At 39.0% G+C, this 15,631-nt stretch overlaps 1 protein-coding gene across 3 annotated transcripts; it reads left to right on the top strand.

The window, feature by feature from the left end:
• Positions 1-215: 215 nt before the first annotated feature.
• morc2 (MORC family CW-type zinc finger 2) lies at positions 216-14,932 on the top strand. Of its 3 annotated transcripts, XM_019365901.2 has the most exons (29): positions 250-363; positions 753-836; positions 944-1,098; positions 2,188-2,241; positions 2,356-2,390; positions 2,490-2,558; positions 2,674-2,764; positions 2,855-2,963; positions 4,654-4,813; positions 4,905-5,016; positions 5,563-5,688; positions 5,775-5,854; positions 5,940-6,022; positions 6,282-6,367; positions 6,568-6,708; positions 6,798-6,952; positions 7,271-7,399; positions 7,493-7,598; positions 9,103-9,235; positions 9,363-9,446; positions 10,668-10,919; positions 11,036-11,275; positions 11,796-11,909; positions 12,231-12,288; positions 12,377-12,515; positions 12,612-12,779; positions 12,869-12,962; positions 13,756-13,944; positions 14,046-14,932. In XM_019365901.2, exons 3-29 carry the CDS (start codon positions 1,031-1,033, stop codon positions 14,112-14,114), a joined length of 3,144 nt encoding a protein of 1,047 aa, XP_019221446.1. In that variant the 5' UTR covers positions 250-363; positions 753-836; positions 944-1,030; the 3' UTR covers positions 14,115-14,932. The 3 variants fall into 3 exon arrangements, with proteins under 3 accessions (XP_005473351.1, XP_003451791.1, XP_019221446.1); XM_005473294.4 differs by lacking the exon at positions 753-836 and having other exon boundaries at positions 216-363; XM_003451743.5 differs by lacking the exons at positions 753-836; positions 11,796-11,909 and having other exon boundaries at positions 216-363.
• The last annotated feature ends 699 nt before the right edge of the window (positions 14,933-15,631 follow it).

The raw sequence follows: 15,631 nt of genomic DNA, 5'->3' as shown, positions 1-15,631 counted from the left end.
TAGGGTTAAGGTGAATTGTCAATGTGTTTTTTGTTTTTATTTTAACTGTGAGCATACTTTTGATTTTATGGCCCCAAAAGTATAGATTATGAGGTTAACGCAATGAATTTATGAAGGTCTCTCTAGGCACCAGCAGACTGGTGCACCGGTATGTTATTTTGTCTACGTAACGAGATGTCCTCCAATCATGGTTTAGAATCATAACGTGGTGCCTTCCTATTGTCCAGAGCTATTGGGTGATTATCGAAAAATAGAGGCGGGATTAACGCAGATCAGGGGAAACTAGAGAACCAACCATCGACGTTGATGGTAGTTGGATTCTTCGCGGCCTCGGGGATTGCTTTATGTCAAGGAAAACAAAACGTAACGTTATGAAGTATTTGGACTACCTATATTAGCGTGCAAAGACGCGGTCATCTGAAAACGTCTGGCAGAAAGGAATTGATACGGCTAACGTTAGCTTCATCTTCCCACTGTAAAGCTAGCTAGCTGCCGTTTCCTCATAAACATTCCTGCGCTAATGTCGGCTAGCTGCTAATGTTAGCATGCCGTTAATAACAGTTACAGCAAAACCTCTGAACTGTTGATGTCATGTTCTTAACCAAACATGACTTAGTCATATTTTACAGTAACCCAGCGAGGCAAGGGTCTGACTTCTGCTCAAACGAATGCACGTTAATGTCTTCGTTGCTCAAGCCGTGCCTAAAGACGCTCTTAGCTCTTAATCATAACATTTTGTTGTTCCTCAGCAGGCCTCCCACGTGGTACTTGCTGGTACCTTCACCTGCGGAGTGACTTGTAATTACGCAGGAGTGTCTCCTCTGACTTGTTGTAAAGTAAAAACATTAGCTAATGTCATGTCATTTCCGTTATGTCAGTGAATTGATTGAAGATACTCGCAGGCAAATCAACAGTATTTTTGATCTTTTCTTTCCTTTTTTAGAATGAAAGCTCTGAACTAGGGCTTGGTCCGTCAGCAAGAAGACGAGGTGGTCACCAGGAAGTACCTAGTTAACAATCGTGAGTGACCATGGCCTACTCTAGCTACAGCAACCTGAGCAGGGCTCAGCTCACCTTTGAATACCTGCACACAAATTCGTAAGTACCAACTTTTTTGGAAATAATGTGCCCGTAAGAACTTCACGATACACAGAGTTACAGCTAGTTAGCCTTAAAGATAGAACTTTAGCAACCACCTACACACAATACACTGCACCACTTCACCTCACCTACTTATTTTTGCAAGATGCCCAGCAATGTTTCTATTGATGCTCCCGACAACCCGATAGCTTGTGAATAGAAAATAAGATATAGTCCAGAAAGACGAGTAGAGCACGTTTCCCTCATTTTGTTACATGTCATTTTATATTTAAAACAACTTTACCTTCCATGAGTAATACTTAACATTCTGTCTGTATGCATGCACAATTCAAAACCTATGCTGGCGTTTATTTTAATAGCTGATGCTGCTACCGTTCTTTTACTCTTTGTGTTTTTGCTCTTTGTTGTTATGCATTTTCTTTATTGTCACAAGGGGGAAAAATGTTTGCCAGTTTGCCACATCAACGTTATAACAAATTTCTTAGATATAATCAGCTATTTTTATTTTCTGAACTTGACAGTGCCTCTGTGTATAACATGGGGAATTGACAGTGTAGGCTCAGAACGGAGTATAGACACGTTGCAATGAAGCTAAATGTGCTTGCTTCAGTTATTTGTCAAAGAAATCATGTGATATTGGCTGCTTGCAGACATTTATCACTCAGTTTGATCAGTAATGACTCAGAAAAAAAAGACAAGTTTTGGTATATGCTTCTGTGGTATGTCATGTTCAATGTATATGTGGCTTATATTCAAAGTAGGTCGCAGCACCGTTTTCTTCTTCTTTTTGTTATAATGATAATTAATTTTAAGTGGTTAGCTTTCATGTGAACTGCGGATAGTCAGTCCTTGAAGCTGAGCAGATAGTTTTACAGTTAACCAGGAAATGCATGCTTAACTGATAGTTCTTCATTTTATGCTGACACGTGTCAGCAGACTTGAGAAATTACAGTTTTTATAACAGAATAATATTCGTATGTCGACTGTCTGTGCTGTCACCAAGCATCTCCCATGTGTCCTTGTTCTCTAATGAGCTTCCCTTGTCAGTTTTTACTCTATTAATGGAATATTTGGTCTAACTCTTAGGACAACACATGAGTTCTTATTTGGAGCCTTGGCAGAACTTGTGGACAATTCAAGGTACCTGTTATGATTCACAGCACAATTTTTAAATACATTATCGAGTATGGGAAAACTTGCATTAACCTGATATCTTTTTTCTAAAAAATCTCATATATTTTATTTCTTTCACAGAGATGCTAATGCCACACGTATAGACATCTACACAGGTAGACCTCAGAGTAAAATATCCAATTTCATATACTGAAACTTATCCAGTGAGTCATTGTTTTTCATATCTGTCTTTTGACTTCCTGCTTGTGTGACAGAAAAAAAAACAGAGCTGAGGGGTGGCTACATGCTTTGTTTTCTGGATGATGGTACTGGGATGGACCCAAGTAAGTGTGACTAAATGATCAAAGAGCAAATTTAAAGCAAGGTTATTGTTGTTTTTGTAGGCCCATGGTTACGGTTAAGTGTATAATTTGTGTCCTTAAACTGCTTTTTTCTTAGGTGAGACAACCCATGTGATTCAGTTTGGAAAGTCAAACAAACGGTCTCCTGAGTCCACTCAGATTGGCCAGTATGGAAACGGACTGAAATCGTGAGTTGTTTTTCCAGTTCCTGTCTGGTGTTGATTGCGAAGTTGGTACACCGGCATTTCCATATTTACGAAGTTTGTGTGTTTCCACAGGGGCTCTATGCGCATCGGAAAAGACTTTATCTTGTTCACAAAAAAGAACGACACGCTGACTTGCCTCTTCCTGTCGAGGACTTTCCATGAAGAGGAGGGTCTGGATGAGGTCAGTGGTAGTCATGAAATGCTTAGAGACAACTTTTGTTAGATATGCTTTAGCCACTCACCACACATTCATTTCAAAGTGTACTTTGATTATGTGTCGAGATACTCACACCTGTGTGTTCATGCTTGTGTGTGTGTGTGTGTTGGTGATGTCCTCCATCGTTAGACGCTTTCAGTCTGTATGAACAGTACTCTGTGCTCTCTGCTCAGTTCAGAAACATGATGAAATTTTACACCAGCCTTACATAAATAATGTCATAAATCCCTGGACAAATACTAAGAATGGAACAAAAACTGACAGCACTGCAAAATGCAAATTGTGTAATATTAAAATTTAGACAACTTCTAAATAAATTTAAAACACCAAAGATTATCAGAGTCATATCAACATCTTGTATCTTATAGCATAAATCAAGGCCTAATGGAAGATTGGAGCAATGGATGAAATGATTACTAATTGTGGCTCAGTGATACCTTTTTGTACCGGTATATAATTGATTTGGATGTAAAAAAGTGATCTACATTTATGTGAAAAAGAAAGGATACCGTCTTTCATTTGTAAAGTTTTGTGCATCAGAACATAATTAAAAAAAATCAACCGGTCATAAAATTAGCTAAATAAAACCTCAGATGGGCAAAACATGTTCATCTGATATTCAATTAAATTTTATTTATACAGCGCCAAATCACAACAACAGTCGCTTCAAGGCACTTATATGATATGACATTCAACACGTTATATTACACTGTTTAAAAAAAAAAAAAAAACTAAGCAAAAATGCAGAAGCAGTGTGTGAGAACTAACTACACTGCAACCAAGGTCAGACCATGAAATCCTCAGAAATTGCAAAAAGAAAAAACCAAGAGCTATATCTCAGATTCTGAGTATGTTAAAGTTCATGACCATACAATTTGACGAAGACAAAATAAGTATGACCTGTTTGAAAGAGATACCAGGACAAAGTTTCCTTTCTCTTAAAACGAAACAAAACAAATAAACATTGCAGCTCAGATTAGATTTGCACAGTTACATCTGAAACCACGAGTATTACGAAACAATGTCATTGGGTTAGATAAGAGTAAAGTGGAGATGTTGGACCATAATACACAGCACCAAATGAAAACCAAATGCAGCATATCAGCACAAAGATCTCATAACTGCGTAGCACAGTGGTGGAGGGGTGATGATTTGGGCTTGTCTTCTAGCAACAGAACCTGAGCGCCTCAGGCTCATTGAGGTGACCTCTGTATACCAAAGTATTCTAGGGTCATCTTTCCAAAAGATAAAGCTTGGTTGAAACCCCGTCGTTTAACACGATATTGATCCCAAGCACGGCAGCAAATCTACAATCAGATGACCAAAAAAAAGAAACAAATCAAAGTGTTGGAAGGGTCCAGTCAAAGTTCAGACCTCAGCCTGATTGAAATGCTGAAAGTTGGCTCTAAAATCGGAGTAGACAGTGCTTCTGCATTTTGCCTTAGTTTTTGTTAAACAAATAAGGGCATGGTGTAATATGTCATAATATGTGTGTAGTTTGTCATTTGGAGATTTATTTACCCAGCATGTTGTAGAATGTAAACCATGTGGCTCTCCAGCAAACTGATTTAAGGTCACATTTGTCAGATTCCAAAACATGTGGAAAGCTAATTGCTCTGGGTTACTTAGGGTTCTCATCCCCCTCCCTCTACAGGTTATAGTGCCTCTTCCTTCCTGGGATCTGAAGACCAAGGAGCCGCTGACTTCTGATCCAGAAAAGTATGCCATAGAGACCGAACTGATCTTCAAATACTCACCTTTTAAAAATGAAAAGCAGCTGATGGAGCAGTTCAACAAAATAGAAGGCAACAGCGGTAAGCATTTAAATGTGCATCACTATGTGAAGAGCTGACAAATTGACATGTTGTTACTTACTTTTGGTGTGGTATTTTATATTATCTATAGGAACGCTAGTGATAATCTATAATTTGAAGCTGATGGACAATGGAGAACCAGAGCTGGATGTAGAGACAGACCACCAGGACATACTGATGGCTGGGACACCTGCTGAAGGAGTGTAAGTACACTTGTTACTATTAGTTATGATGTGATTATTATTGTGGCTCACAGATAAACTGATATGATTTTGGTGGTTAATGTGACCAAACACTGATGCCCTGTTTTTTTTTTTTTACTTCAGTAACACAAACCAGTTTAAAATTTCATCAAATGTCCAGCTGGACTCAAGGATGAACTCAAACTTAATGGTGATCAAATTTCGAAATCAAAATGTTTGTAGTGACTTCTCTTCACGAATAATTGCTGATTGTGCTGGGGGGTGTTGTTTATCCACAGGGGATAGCAAGGGATCTCTATGGCATTAGCATATGAATTTATAACATTAATTTAAAATATTAAGTTGAGTTGGGTATCTTTATTGCAAGCTATTAGTGATTCAGCTTTTTATGAGCAATCCCACTTATCGTCGTTTAAGGTTAGAGCCCTGAGGTTTCCACAGATATGGATGCAACTGCAAGTTGACTAGTTGGAGGAGGCAGAAAACCACAAAGCAGTAAAAATAGTTTGATGACAGCATGTCTAATGCACCATTTCTTGTTCACAGGAAGCCAGAGAGAAGATCGTTCAGGGCGTACGCTGCTGTTTTGTACATTGACCCACGCATGAGGATTTTTATCCAGGGTCATAAAGTCAGGACTAAGAGACTTTCGTGCTGTCTTTATAAACCAAGGTAATACAGTAACGCACATATGGACTATCTGTAACTTGTTTATTCCAGTGTTAACACTTTGATTGGACTTTCTGTTTTATTTAAAGGTGTTATAAATACTCATCAACTCGGTTCAAGACCCGTGCTGAGCAAGAAGTTAAGAAAGCTGATCATCTTGCAAAGATTGGTGAGATAGTGGGTTATTAATCCTGCTAATTTAAGTTTGCTTTAGCTTTAGTTCATGTGAGAATAATATGTGGTGTATATTTCAGCGGAGGAGAAGGCCAGAGAGGCGGAGAGTAAACGCATGGCTTTGGAGGCCAGATTAGGAGAGGACCTATCAAAAGACTCACGGGTAAGATAAGGAAAACCTTTGGTTAATTGTCAAGTGCAGATGTGTAGAGTTTATGTAAAACGGGTTTTGGGCAAAGCAAGTTTAGTTGTATAGCAACAGTTAATGACAAACACGTCAAAGTGTTTTACATATGTCAAATTATTAAAGAAACAGGGAAATTTAAGAAAAGGTGTACTTTGACATGATTCAGTGGTTGATTCACAACCAAAAAACGATGACATTAAATTTCTTCTTTGTCTCCCTCCTTTTACTCCATCAGGCAATTTTGAGAAAAGTTCAAGATGCAGCCATGATGCTGCGAAGGGATGCTGACATGAAAAAAAGGATTCTTGAAGCCAAACAAAAGTATGATTAACAAAAATGGCAAACCTTATAGATTGTAGGCTGTGAAAATTCTGTTCCTTTGTTTGGCTGGAAATGTATATTTAAAAAATGCCTCAAAATAAGATTTATACATTAATTTTTCTTGCCGACCAAATTATTTGACATCTAAATTTTATGTAAATGTATTTCTTACCAATCTACGTTTCTTCCTTGTTCTTCAGAGCATTAAAGGAGCCCAAGGAGCTGAATTTTATATTTGGAGTGAACATTGAACAGAGGGACCTGGATGGGATGTTTGTGTACAACTGCTCTCGTCTCATTAAGATGTATGAAAAGACTGGTCCTCAACTGGAGGGAGGCATGTAAGTAAAATGCACTAAAAGTGAAAAATGGCAAGAAATGAGCAGGTGATTAAGTTGTAATTTTAAACTATTTGGTTCATGTGTCTTAGGGCATGTGGTGGTGTAGTTGGAGTAGTGGATGTCCCATATTTAGTTCTAGAGCCTACTCACAACAAACAAGACTTTGCGGATGCTAAAGAGTATCGACATTTACTAAAATCCATGGGGGAGCATCTGGCTCAGTACTGGAAGGACACAAACATCGGTAAGCTTCCCTGAAGTTGCTGGATTTCTGTTTATTGCTGCACCTCAAATTCCCAGTTAAAAATACCCCCATACTCCTGGGAGTTTTAAGCATGTTCCATGATTGCTAGATTATCCTGCTAGAAAGTTAGACAATTCAGATACAGTTGTAATCACCATTATTGATCTACTGGGCGCTGGAGCTTTAAGGTGATATTGCTGTATTAAGGGTTCCTTCCCTAAATAAAAATACAGCTTTGGTTCAATTTATTTTAATTATAGCAAATGACTTGCAACTGTATCAACTGATCTCACATCTGCATCTGTGTTTGTCATACAGCACAGAAAGGCATAGTGAAGTTCTGGGATGAGTTTGGATATCTGTCTGCCAGCTGGTCTGCACCTCCGTCATCAGAGTTGAGATACAAGAGGCGTCGTGCCATGGAGATACCACTTACTATTCAGTGTGGTAAATTGAACACACACATTTAGAGGACATGCAGTATCTCAGCTTCCTGCAGAAAACTCGCTCTCTGATTATGCTTTTTCTTCTTTTTTTAAGATAAATGTTTAAAGTGGAGAACGCTGCCTTTCCAGATGGATGCAGTGGACAAACGCTACCCAGACAGTTGGGTGTGTCTCATGAACCCTGACAGCACTCAGGACAGGTACTGACACAGTGAGCTTTTTCAGATAACTCAATTTTCTTAACCACGTATCTCACTAAGCAAAACGGTTATCAAGTTTCTAATTAAACTTATTGGTTGTTTTTGATTGCTAAAAAACTGTTTTTAGTATAATTTAGAACAGAGTTACAATGAAATTATACAACTGAATTGTTACTTTATTCAGAAGCAGCAGAAATATTTACAGCAGCACAGTGATAATATCTTAGCAACTAAAGCAAATAAAGCTGACATAAAACTACTGAGTGGATGTTATAAAGATCACCTTGTTCTCCACTTAGGAGAGGGCCGTGGTCTTAACAGAAATTGAAGATACTTGGCAAATACAACTAAAGTCCGTTACACACTAAACGTGTTGCGAAAAAGCGACACAAATTCACACAAATTGTTGCGTTTTTGTGGAAAATTTGCCCTGAAAAAAGGAATTTGGAGAAAGAAAGGAAAAAAAAAAAAAAGTAGTTATGAAGGAATGATGAGCTGGTCCTGATGTTCCTAAATAGAGATTCTGGGTTCATTCAGTTCTCATGACAAAGCAGCAGCAGGAAAAATATAATGGTTTGATCTAGGAGTGGAAGCTATATTGTGGCTTTCATACATGTGTAAAAGGATGTCAGTGGGGCAATTTGACCTTATGTTGGCAGACCACATCTGAGAAGGCAAAGATATAATTTCAGAGAGCTGATTGACCCCCAGAGCAGCATCTTGCTCTCCGAGGTGAAATTATTATTGTAATTATTATTTACATAACATTGTATATTCAGTACCAGTGCGCAATTTCAGCTATGAGTGCGCTTGATACGAAATGCAGTGATCTGATTAGTGAGATCTATTTATTTGGATTAGAAAAATCGAGCTTGGTTCGAAGAAAAAAAAAAAAGCCACAAATTCGTCCAGTGAAAAATAGGTGAGTCCGAAAAATATTTTAAACAGACAAAATGTTCAGACGGATTTTATGTGTTAGCCTACAAGCACACAGCTTTTTTTTTTTGTTTTGTTTTTGTTAAATAGCTTGTTTGTAACACTGTTCATATCATCATATCGTTCATGTCAGCTCATCAACTGTGCCATAGTTGAAGGTACTGGTGTCTGATGGTATCCTTCAAATAGCTGATGTTATAAATGACACTTCAGTTATAAGTGTAATATAGCAAGTCTTCAGTGGCTTCACCTTTGCCACAGGTGCCTCTTGTGCCTACAGATGAGGTTGCTGTGCAAAATGTCAGGGAATATTTAGCATACCACTTTTTTTTCTCTCTCAGTTTTTCTAATAATAAGAAAAACTCTATGCACTGGTAGTGCTTAAGAGGAGTTCAAATCCAACCGGAAGTTGGAGATTATGCAGCAATAAACAAAAAAGCGACAACAAAAGAACTTAGTAATGTATTAGCTGAAGTGCTTATGCCATGAGAAAGTACCTACTAGTGTGGTGATATATTTTGTATGTTCTATATAAATTGTTCATATATTGTTTGGAAATTGTTTTCAGATGTGACGCTCCTGAACAGAAACAGAATCTCCCATCTGGTGTTTTGAAGAAAGATAAGCCAACAGCTGAAGACAAACAAAAAGAGCTTGCAGAGAAAATCAAACAGCAGCAGGAGAAGCTGGAGGCCTTGCAGGTATCCTGTCCAACTCTTGCTGTCTGTGTTTCTGTGTGTGTGTGTTTGGTTTGTTTTTTATTTTTTAAATCTCTCTGTTTTGTGTCTATCACCACAGTATAAGTATATTCTGTTTGTTCCCTACCAGAAAACCAGCACCATCAAATCTGCGGCAGATGTAAGAAAGCTCCCATTGGAGGTTAGCATGAAACCAACAGAGAGTTCCTCTCAGGTAAAAACAAACAAAAAACTCCCCGTACCGTTCTTCCAATAGTTAACTCTCGGCATGTCTTATATGTATTTCTGATTTTAATATCACTGCACATATGAGGGATAACAGGAAAACTACCAAAGTAGTTGAATGAGATTTGCTATTAAAGGAAAAAACTTAATCATTCACAGGTACATTATATCCAGAAAGTATTCATAGCACCATGTTATAGACTTATTCCAAAATGGATTCAATTCATTTTTTACCTCAAATTTCTACTCAAAATAACCCATAAATACAACGTGAAAAAAGTAAATATTTACAGATTTTGGTTATTGTCTTGTTGAAGCACCTTTGGCAGTAATTACAGCCATAAGACTTTTTGAGTTTGATGCTTCAAGCTTGGTACTCATATCTTTAGGGAGTTTTTTCCATTTTTCTTTGTATAACCTCTCAAGCTCCATCAGGTTGGATGGGGAGCATCAGTACACAGGTATTTTCAGATCCTTTCAGAGATGTTCAATATAGTTTAAGTCTGAGCTCCGGCTGGGCCACTCAAGGACATTCACAGAGTGGTCCTGGAGCCACTGCTTTGTTAGCTTAGTTGTGTGCTTAGAGCCGTTGTCCTGTTGGAAGATGAACCTTCGCCCCAGTCCGAGGTCCAGAGCTCTCTGGAGCAGGTTATCCTCAAGGATTTCTTTTATATCACTGCATTCCCACGACTCTGACTCATCTCCGAGTTTCTCCTGCCAAAAAATATCCACACAGCATGATGCTGCCATCACCATGATTCACTGTAGGGATGGTACTGGCCATCGATACAGCAGTTCCTGGTTTCCTCTTGACATGACACTTGGCATTCAGACCAAAGAGTTCAATCCTTGGTACAGAGATTTTTGAATTTTGTTTCTCATTGCCTGAGAGTCCTTCGGCTGTCTTTTGGTAAACTCCAAACAATTTTGGAATAAAACTGTAACATGACAAAATGTAGAACAAGTGGAATGCTGGGAATACTCTGGATGAACTGTGTTTCCTTTTCTATGTAAATATGAACTGAAAATGTAAAAAAGGAGTTTTGTATGTTCAGTCTTAAACAATTTAATTGCACTGTGAAAGGGTCACACTAAAGACAAACACTGCTGTTGATGGTGATCCTTTTCTTTTTTTTCTTTTTTTTTGTTTAAATGTATTCATTATCATACTCAAATACAAGTTTTGTGTCCTTTCACGTTAACAATTCAGGCAACCAGGTCTTCTGAAAGGTCTGTTGCACGCCCACGCTCCCCACCACTCCCAGCTCACCTCAAAAATGCCCCAAGTGCCCCACCAGGACGTAGTGCTTCTCAGCGGCCCACCCGTACATCGGCCATACCACCAACTCCACCAAAGGTTGAACCATCCAGGTCCAGAGCTGCAGCAAAACCTGCTCCATCTGCAGCAAAACCTGTTCCCAAAGCTACTGTCAAAACACCTCCACCCAGCCGCAGCTCACGGGTACGTTACAGGTTTGATTCAAGAAAAGGTTTTGTTGTGAAAGTATTTCATATGGCTGCATGTACAAATCCTACTGTAAAGCAGTGTAAAATACTGAAAGCTGTCTCCTCACATAGGCATCCGCCAAAGCTTCACCTGCCAAACCAGCAGCTGCTGGACAGCGCAAGAGAATAATAGAGCAGGAGGAGAGTGAGGAAGAAGAAGAAGAAGAGGAGGAGGAGGAGGAAGAAGAAGAAGGCAGCGAGGAGAGTGAAGAAGAACCACAGACAAAAAAATCCAAGATGGCTGCAGCTGCCACTAACCGTGGCAAAGTGGTAGAGAAGGCCCCACCTCCCAAACGTGGAAAGTTGGATGAGGTAAAGAAGAGAGGCAAAAACTGTAGTGCAGATTTGTAACTCTGCTGAAAATGTATTACAGCTCTGAAAAGCAACTGCACATCAAAACAAGATGATTAACCTGGGGTGTGAAATGAGAGCACTAGTAATTCTGCATAAACCTTAATCGTGCGTGTTCAGCGTGCGGCTTGCTCAAAGGACTTTTGCTTTTGCTCGCATTTTCCCGCTTTTGCTTTATGAGAAATAAATTTCAGGATGTGGATAAGGTAATGAATGGACTAGGAAGTGATTGTATGCTTAACATTATTATAATATCTGCATTAATTCAGGTTAAGTCTGTCAGTTTTAAATTAATTGGCTGCTTATTGGAGCAAAGCTTTACTCATACTGCTCGCTTACTTTATGGTGTCTGAACACAAAGTAGCTGCAATTAAAGTATCTTAGACTTCTGCTTAAGACACTAAGGGAATATGGACATACCTGGGTGGCCCATCAGGTTGCTGAACCTCCGATCAGAACTGCTTTGCTATTGACCTTGCAGGTTAAAACACACTCTCAACTTGAGAAGAAAGGAGTGTCTGCCCCTACACGGCAGGCACCAACAACACCATGCTCTGCCCCTAAATCCGTTTCTACACACGGGGCTAAAGAAAAGGTAGCTTTATTGGGTCCCCCTCTCTCTTCTACTGTCGAATCAAGCTGGGCTGCCTGCTGCTCTCACAACTTCTAACAATCAACACTTACTTTTTCAGCTCATATATATATATATATATATATATATATATAGTGTAGTGATAAATTAACAGTTCTTTCAAAACAAAACCAATCATTTTATTAATATATAACAGTTTCTTTATAACCAAGCATGCCATTCATTTCAACCTCTAACTAAGTTGTTGAAGATTGTATCTAACCCGACTGCCTTTTCAGTGATTTCTCAAACTGTTGTGGTCATATTTTGTTTGTATTTTTACAGGCACCTGATAAATCTCTACAACAGGAACCAGAAAACGACACTAAAAATGCTCAGAAAGGTGAGATGATGGTCCACTCTCTACTGATGTGAATCAAATACAGAACTGGAATATGAGTTTTTTCTATATTTTGCATTTTCTTCTCCAGATAAGGGTCTGCTGGTCGAAGTACGTGTCAATAAGGAGTGGTATACGGGCAAAGTCATTGCTGTTGAGGCGAATAAACAAAGTGTTCGCTGGAAAGTTAAATTTGACTACGTACCTCGGTCCACCCCTAAAGATCGATGGTAAGATGCAGTCTGTGTGAATGTTGCTTTCTGAACATGTTTTGATGACATGGCAGGTGATTCAAATCTTATACATGTATGTATCTCTCTGTAAAGGGTATTTAAGGGTAGCGATGAAGTCCGGCTGATGCGACCACCATCTCCAATCTCTCAGACACCTGACACCCAGCAGGAGACCGAGAAGGGTCCGGCACCCATGGAGCCAGACACTACTCAGCCAGGAACCAGCCGAGAGGTGACCGACAGCCTGGTCACCATGTTGAGGTGAGCTGGTTACAATGTTGTTATCATTCTTTATTGAAGTCTTGTAACTCTCATAACTGCTGTGTTTACTGTGCTCTTGATGTTTCTAGAACAATGCTGCGTTACTTCTTTCCTCCTGCTTTTCGGATCCCAAAGGACGATGTTAATAGCATGACAGCCGAGGAGCTGGTTGCCTTTCCTTTGGTGAGATAATAAAAGCTTTATTTATAGATCAACTTCTTGCCTATCTTGTGACGGATAAGCAAAAGCAGAATGCTAAATTTAAGCACAAAGTTGCAAGAAAAAAGAAGCTTAAATAGCACAGCAAAAAGGAATATGAATGTGAATGGTTGTCTGTTTCTGTGTTCACCGTACCTCTCGCCCTATGGCAGCTGGGATCATGTGCTTGTTGTATCAGTCTTGTGTGATGAAGAAAGAGTGAAAGTAGAACTGTCGATTTACCGGTTGATCTGTTCCCACCAAGTTTCAAATTGATGGAGGTCACTGTAAATGAATTGCCCATCTTTGGGAACCCAAAATATCTGCTCAGTCTACTTACCTACCACCATCTTTGACACTTGAGCCAGACTTTTTCACACCTCATCAGTGTCCACAAGTCTGGGTCATGATGGAGAAATTACATTGTAGTGAAAATAATCTTCCACTGCAGTGTGCAGGGTTCCGGTGCAGCTTTGGAATGCCTCTGTGTTCCACAAGAACAGCTGGAGGAGTTGGCCAGGGAGTTAGGTTTGGTCATCTCTGCTTAGTTTGCTGGATAACTGCCAGAAAATAGGTGGATAATAGTTTGATCTTTTAGTGTGAGATGAAACTACATGGAAAAAAACCTGTTAAATAACAAGATAGTTATTTAACAATGGCAATAGTGTATAAATGAACATTGAAATTATAAGTGAAGATGTTAACGGCTGTGTTTACTTGCCAATTCTGTCGAATTCTCCCACTGATTTGTTTTTGTTTTTTTTCCTCATGCATGTAGAAAGAGTATTTCCAGCAGTATGAATCAGGCCTCCAGTCATTATGTAATTCATACCAGAGCAGAGCTGATGCCAGGGCCAAAGCTGTGGAGGAGAAAAACAACAACACTGAGCTCAAACTAAAGGAGGCAGACGAGAAATTACAGAAACTCCGAACAAACATTGTGGCCCTTCTGCAGAAAGTACAAGAGGTAACACTTCTTAATCTGTGCTCCTCAATCATGTGCACATTGTTGATAAACCCCACCTTTGCAGAAAGTGAGTGATTATCGTGCCTTTTTTCCTCCCACAGGATATTGACATAAACACGGACGATGAACTTGACGCTTACATAGAAGACCTCCTTACAAAGGGTGACTAAAGAAGAGAAAAATCAAATGAAAGATGTGAACATTAACAGACTGGTCATCATTTCAAATCTCCATGGACCCACTCTCATGTGTGAATATTTGGGGTTGTTTTCATTAATCCCTCCATGTGTTGAATCAGTTTGTAACCAGTTTGTATTTTTAGGTTCTCACTGTCGATTGCCTCTGGGCCTGTGGTTTTACTTTGTCCCTTTTTATTACCCTCTTACATCTGTTAATCTATGTTTAAAACATGCTATCCTGGTTGAGCTGTTAAATAATTTGTATGTTTATTGCGACGTATGCTCTTTTATATAGTCAACTGTTGTTGTGACAAACTACATTTCTTCATTTTGGTCCATTGTCAGGTGACATTTTCACACTAAAGACTTGGGCTTAACTGGTCTCTGTTCTGTACTGCAGCCTGTAGTTAAACAGTTATTTTTATTTTTGTACACTAAAAACGCATCAGTGTTCTTCAACCTGGACAGAAAACCAGGTTCATCTTTTACGTTTGGGAGATGTGCCCCATCCATAAACAGGAGCTACATACTGGGTTATATCAGTACATTTATTATTCCTTTAAATTCCTTCTTCATTTAACCGTTGACTGTTCTGTGTTCATTTTGGGAAGGAAAAAAATGGTTAACTGCTGAATTGTTTAATAATTATTCAGTGCCTGTGTCCTTCTTTTTGAACAGATTTTTAACCCATCATGGAAATGTTTTATTAAACGGTGCATGCTTTCAGTCTTTATGTTCTCGTTGGAACAAAGGATACTGTATTTTTGACAAACCTTTACTTAGAACAATAAAACTGGTTCAGCAACACATTACGTTGGTCAGTATGTGGTGTATAATAAAGTATTCGTTCTGGGGAAATTTACATTTGGGCTTAAGTAAATTATAGTGTCACAGGAAGGGATTTCTGTCACCATGACAGTAAATATTGTTGAATTTAGTTTTGTTAGTGGTGCTTAGAGCCCTGTGTTCTGTGGATTATCTTTATCTTTACAAACAACCCATTTTCAATCCGTTTTTTCTACTCTTGGATCTATTTTATATCAATGAGACACGAAACACAAGGTTTAAACGGCAGAGGGAAACCGTGAGGGAAAACCAATCAGGAGTAGGTTGGCCTTGTGGTCCAAGAATAACAAACTTTATTGTGCTGGAAATGTCCTCAGTAGGTCAACTTTTTGGTTTGATAAGGGAGACAGTTGTAGTCTAAATTCTGAAACAAACGGAACAACTGATGTTAGCTTTATTGGAATTAGGAATAGCACTGGACAAACTCAATATTTTTCATGTTGCTTGGCATCAGTTTTCCCAATAATCTGTCCTGTGTCATCTAAGTAATGAAGAACACCACGGGATACTTACAAGTCTGTCCAGCTCCACAGTGGAGGGACTGGTGTCAAGCCAGCCTCCAGTTTATTTTCTGTTCCCTGTGTATTCAAAGTATTACGGGAATGGATGTGGAAACCGGATTTCAAAATAAAAGCCAACTTCGAGTGAATTATCAGATATTT

The sequence above is a fragment of the Oreochromis niloticus genome, linkage group LG12 (genome assembly GCF_001858045.2).
Source record: "Oreochromis niloticus isolate F11D_XX linkage group LG12, O_niloticus_UMD_NMBU, whole genome shotgun sequence".
NCBI classification, from domain to species: domain Eukaryota; kingdom Metazoa; phylum Chordata; class Actinopteri; order Cichliformes; family Cichlidae; genus Oreochromis; species Oreochromis niloticus.
This window is presented reverse-complemented; position numbering and strand designations above follow the sequence as displayed.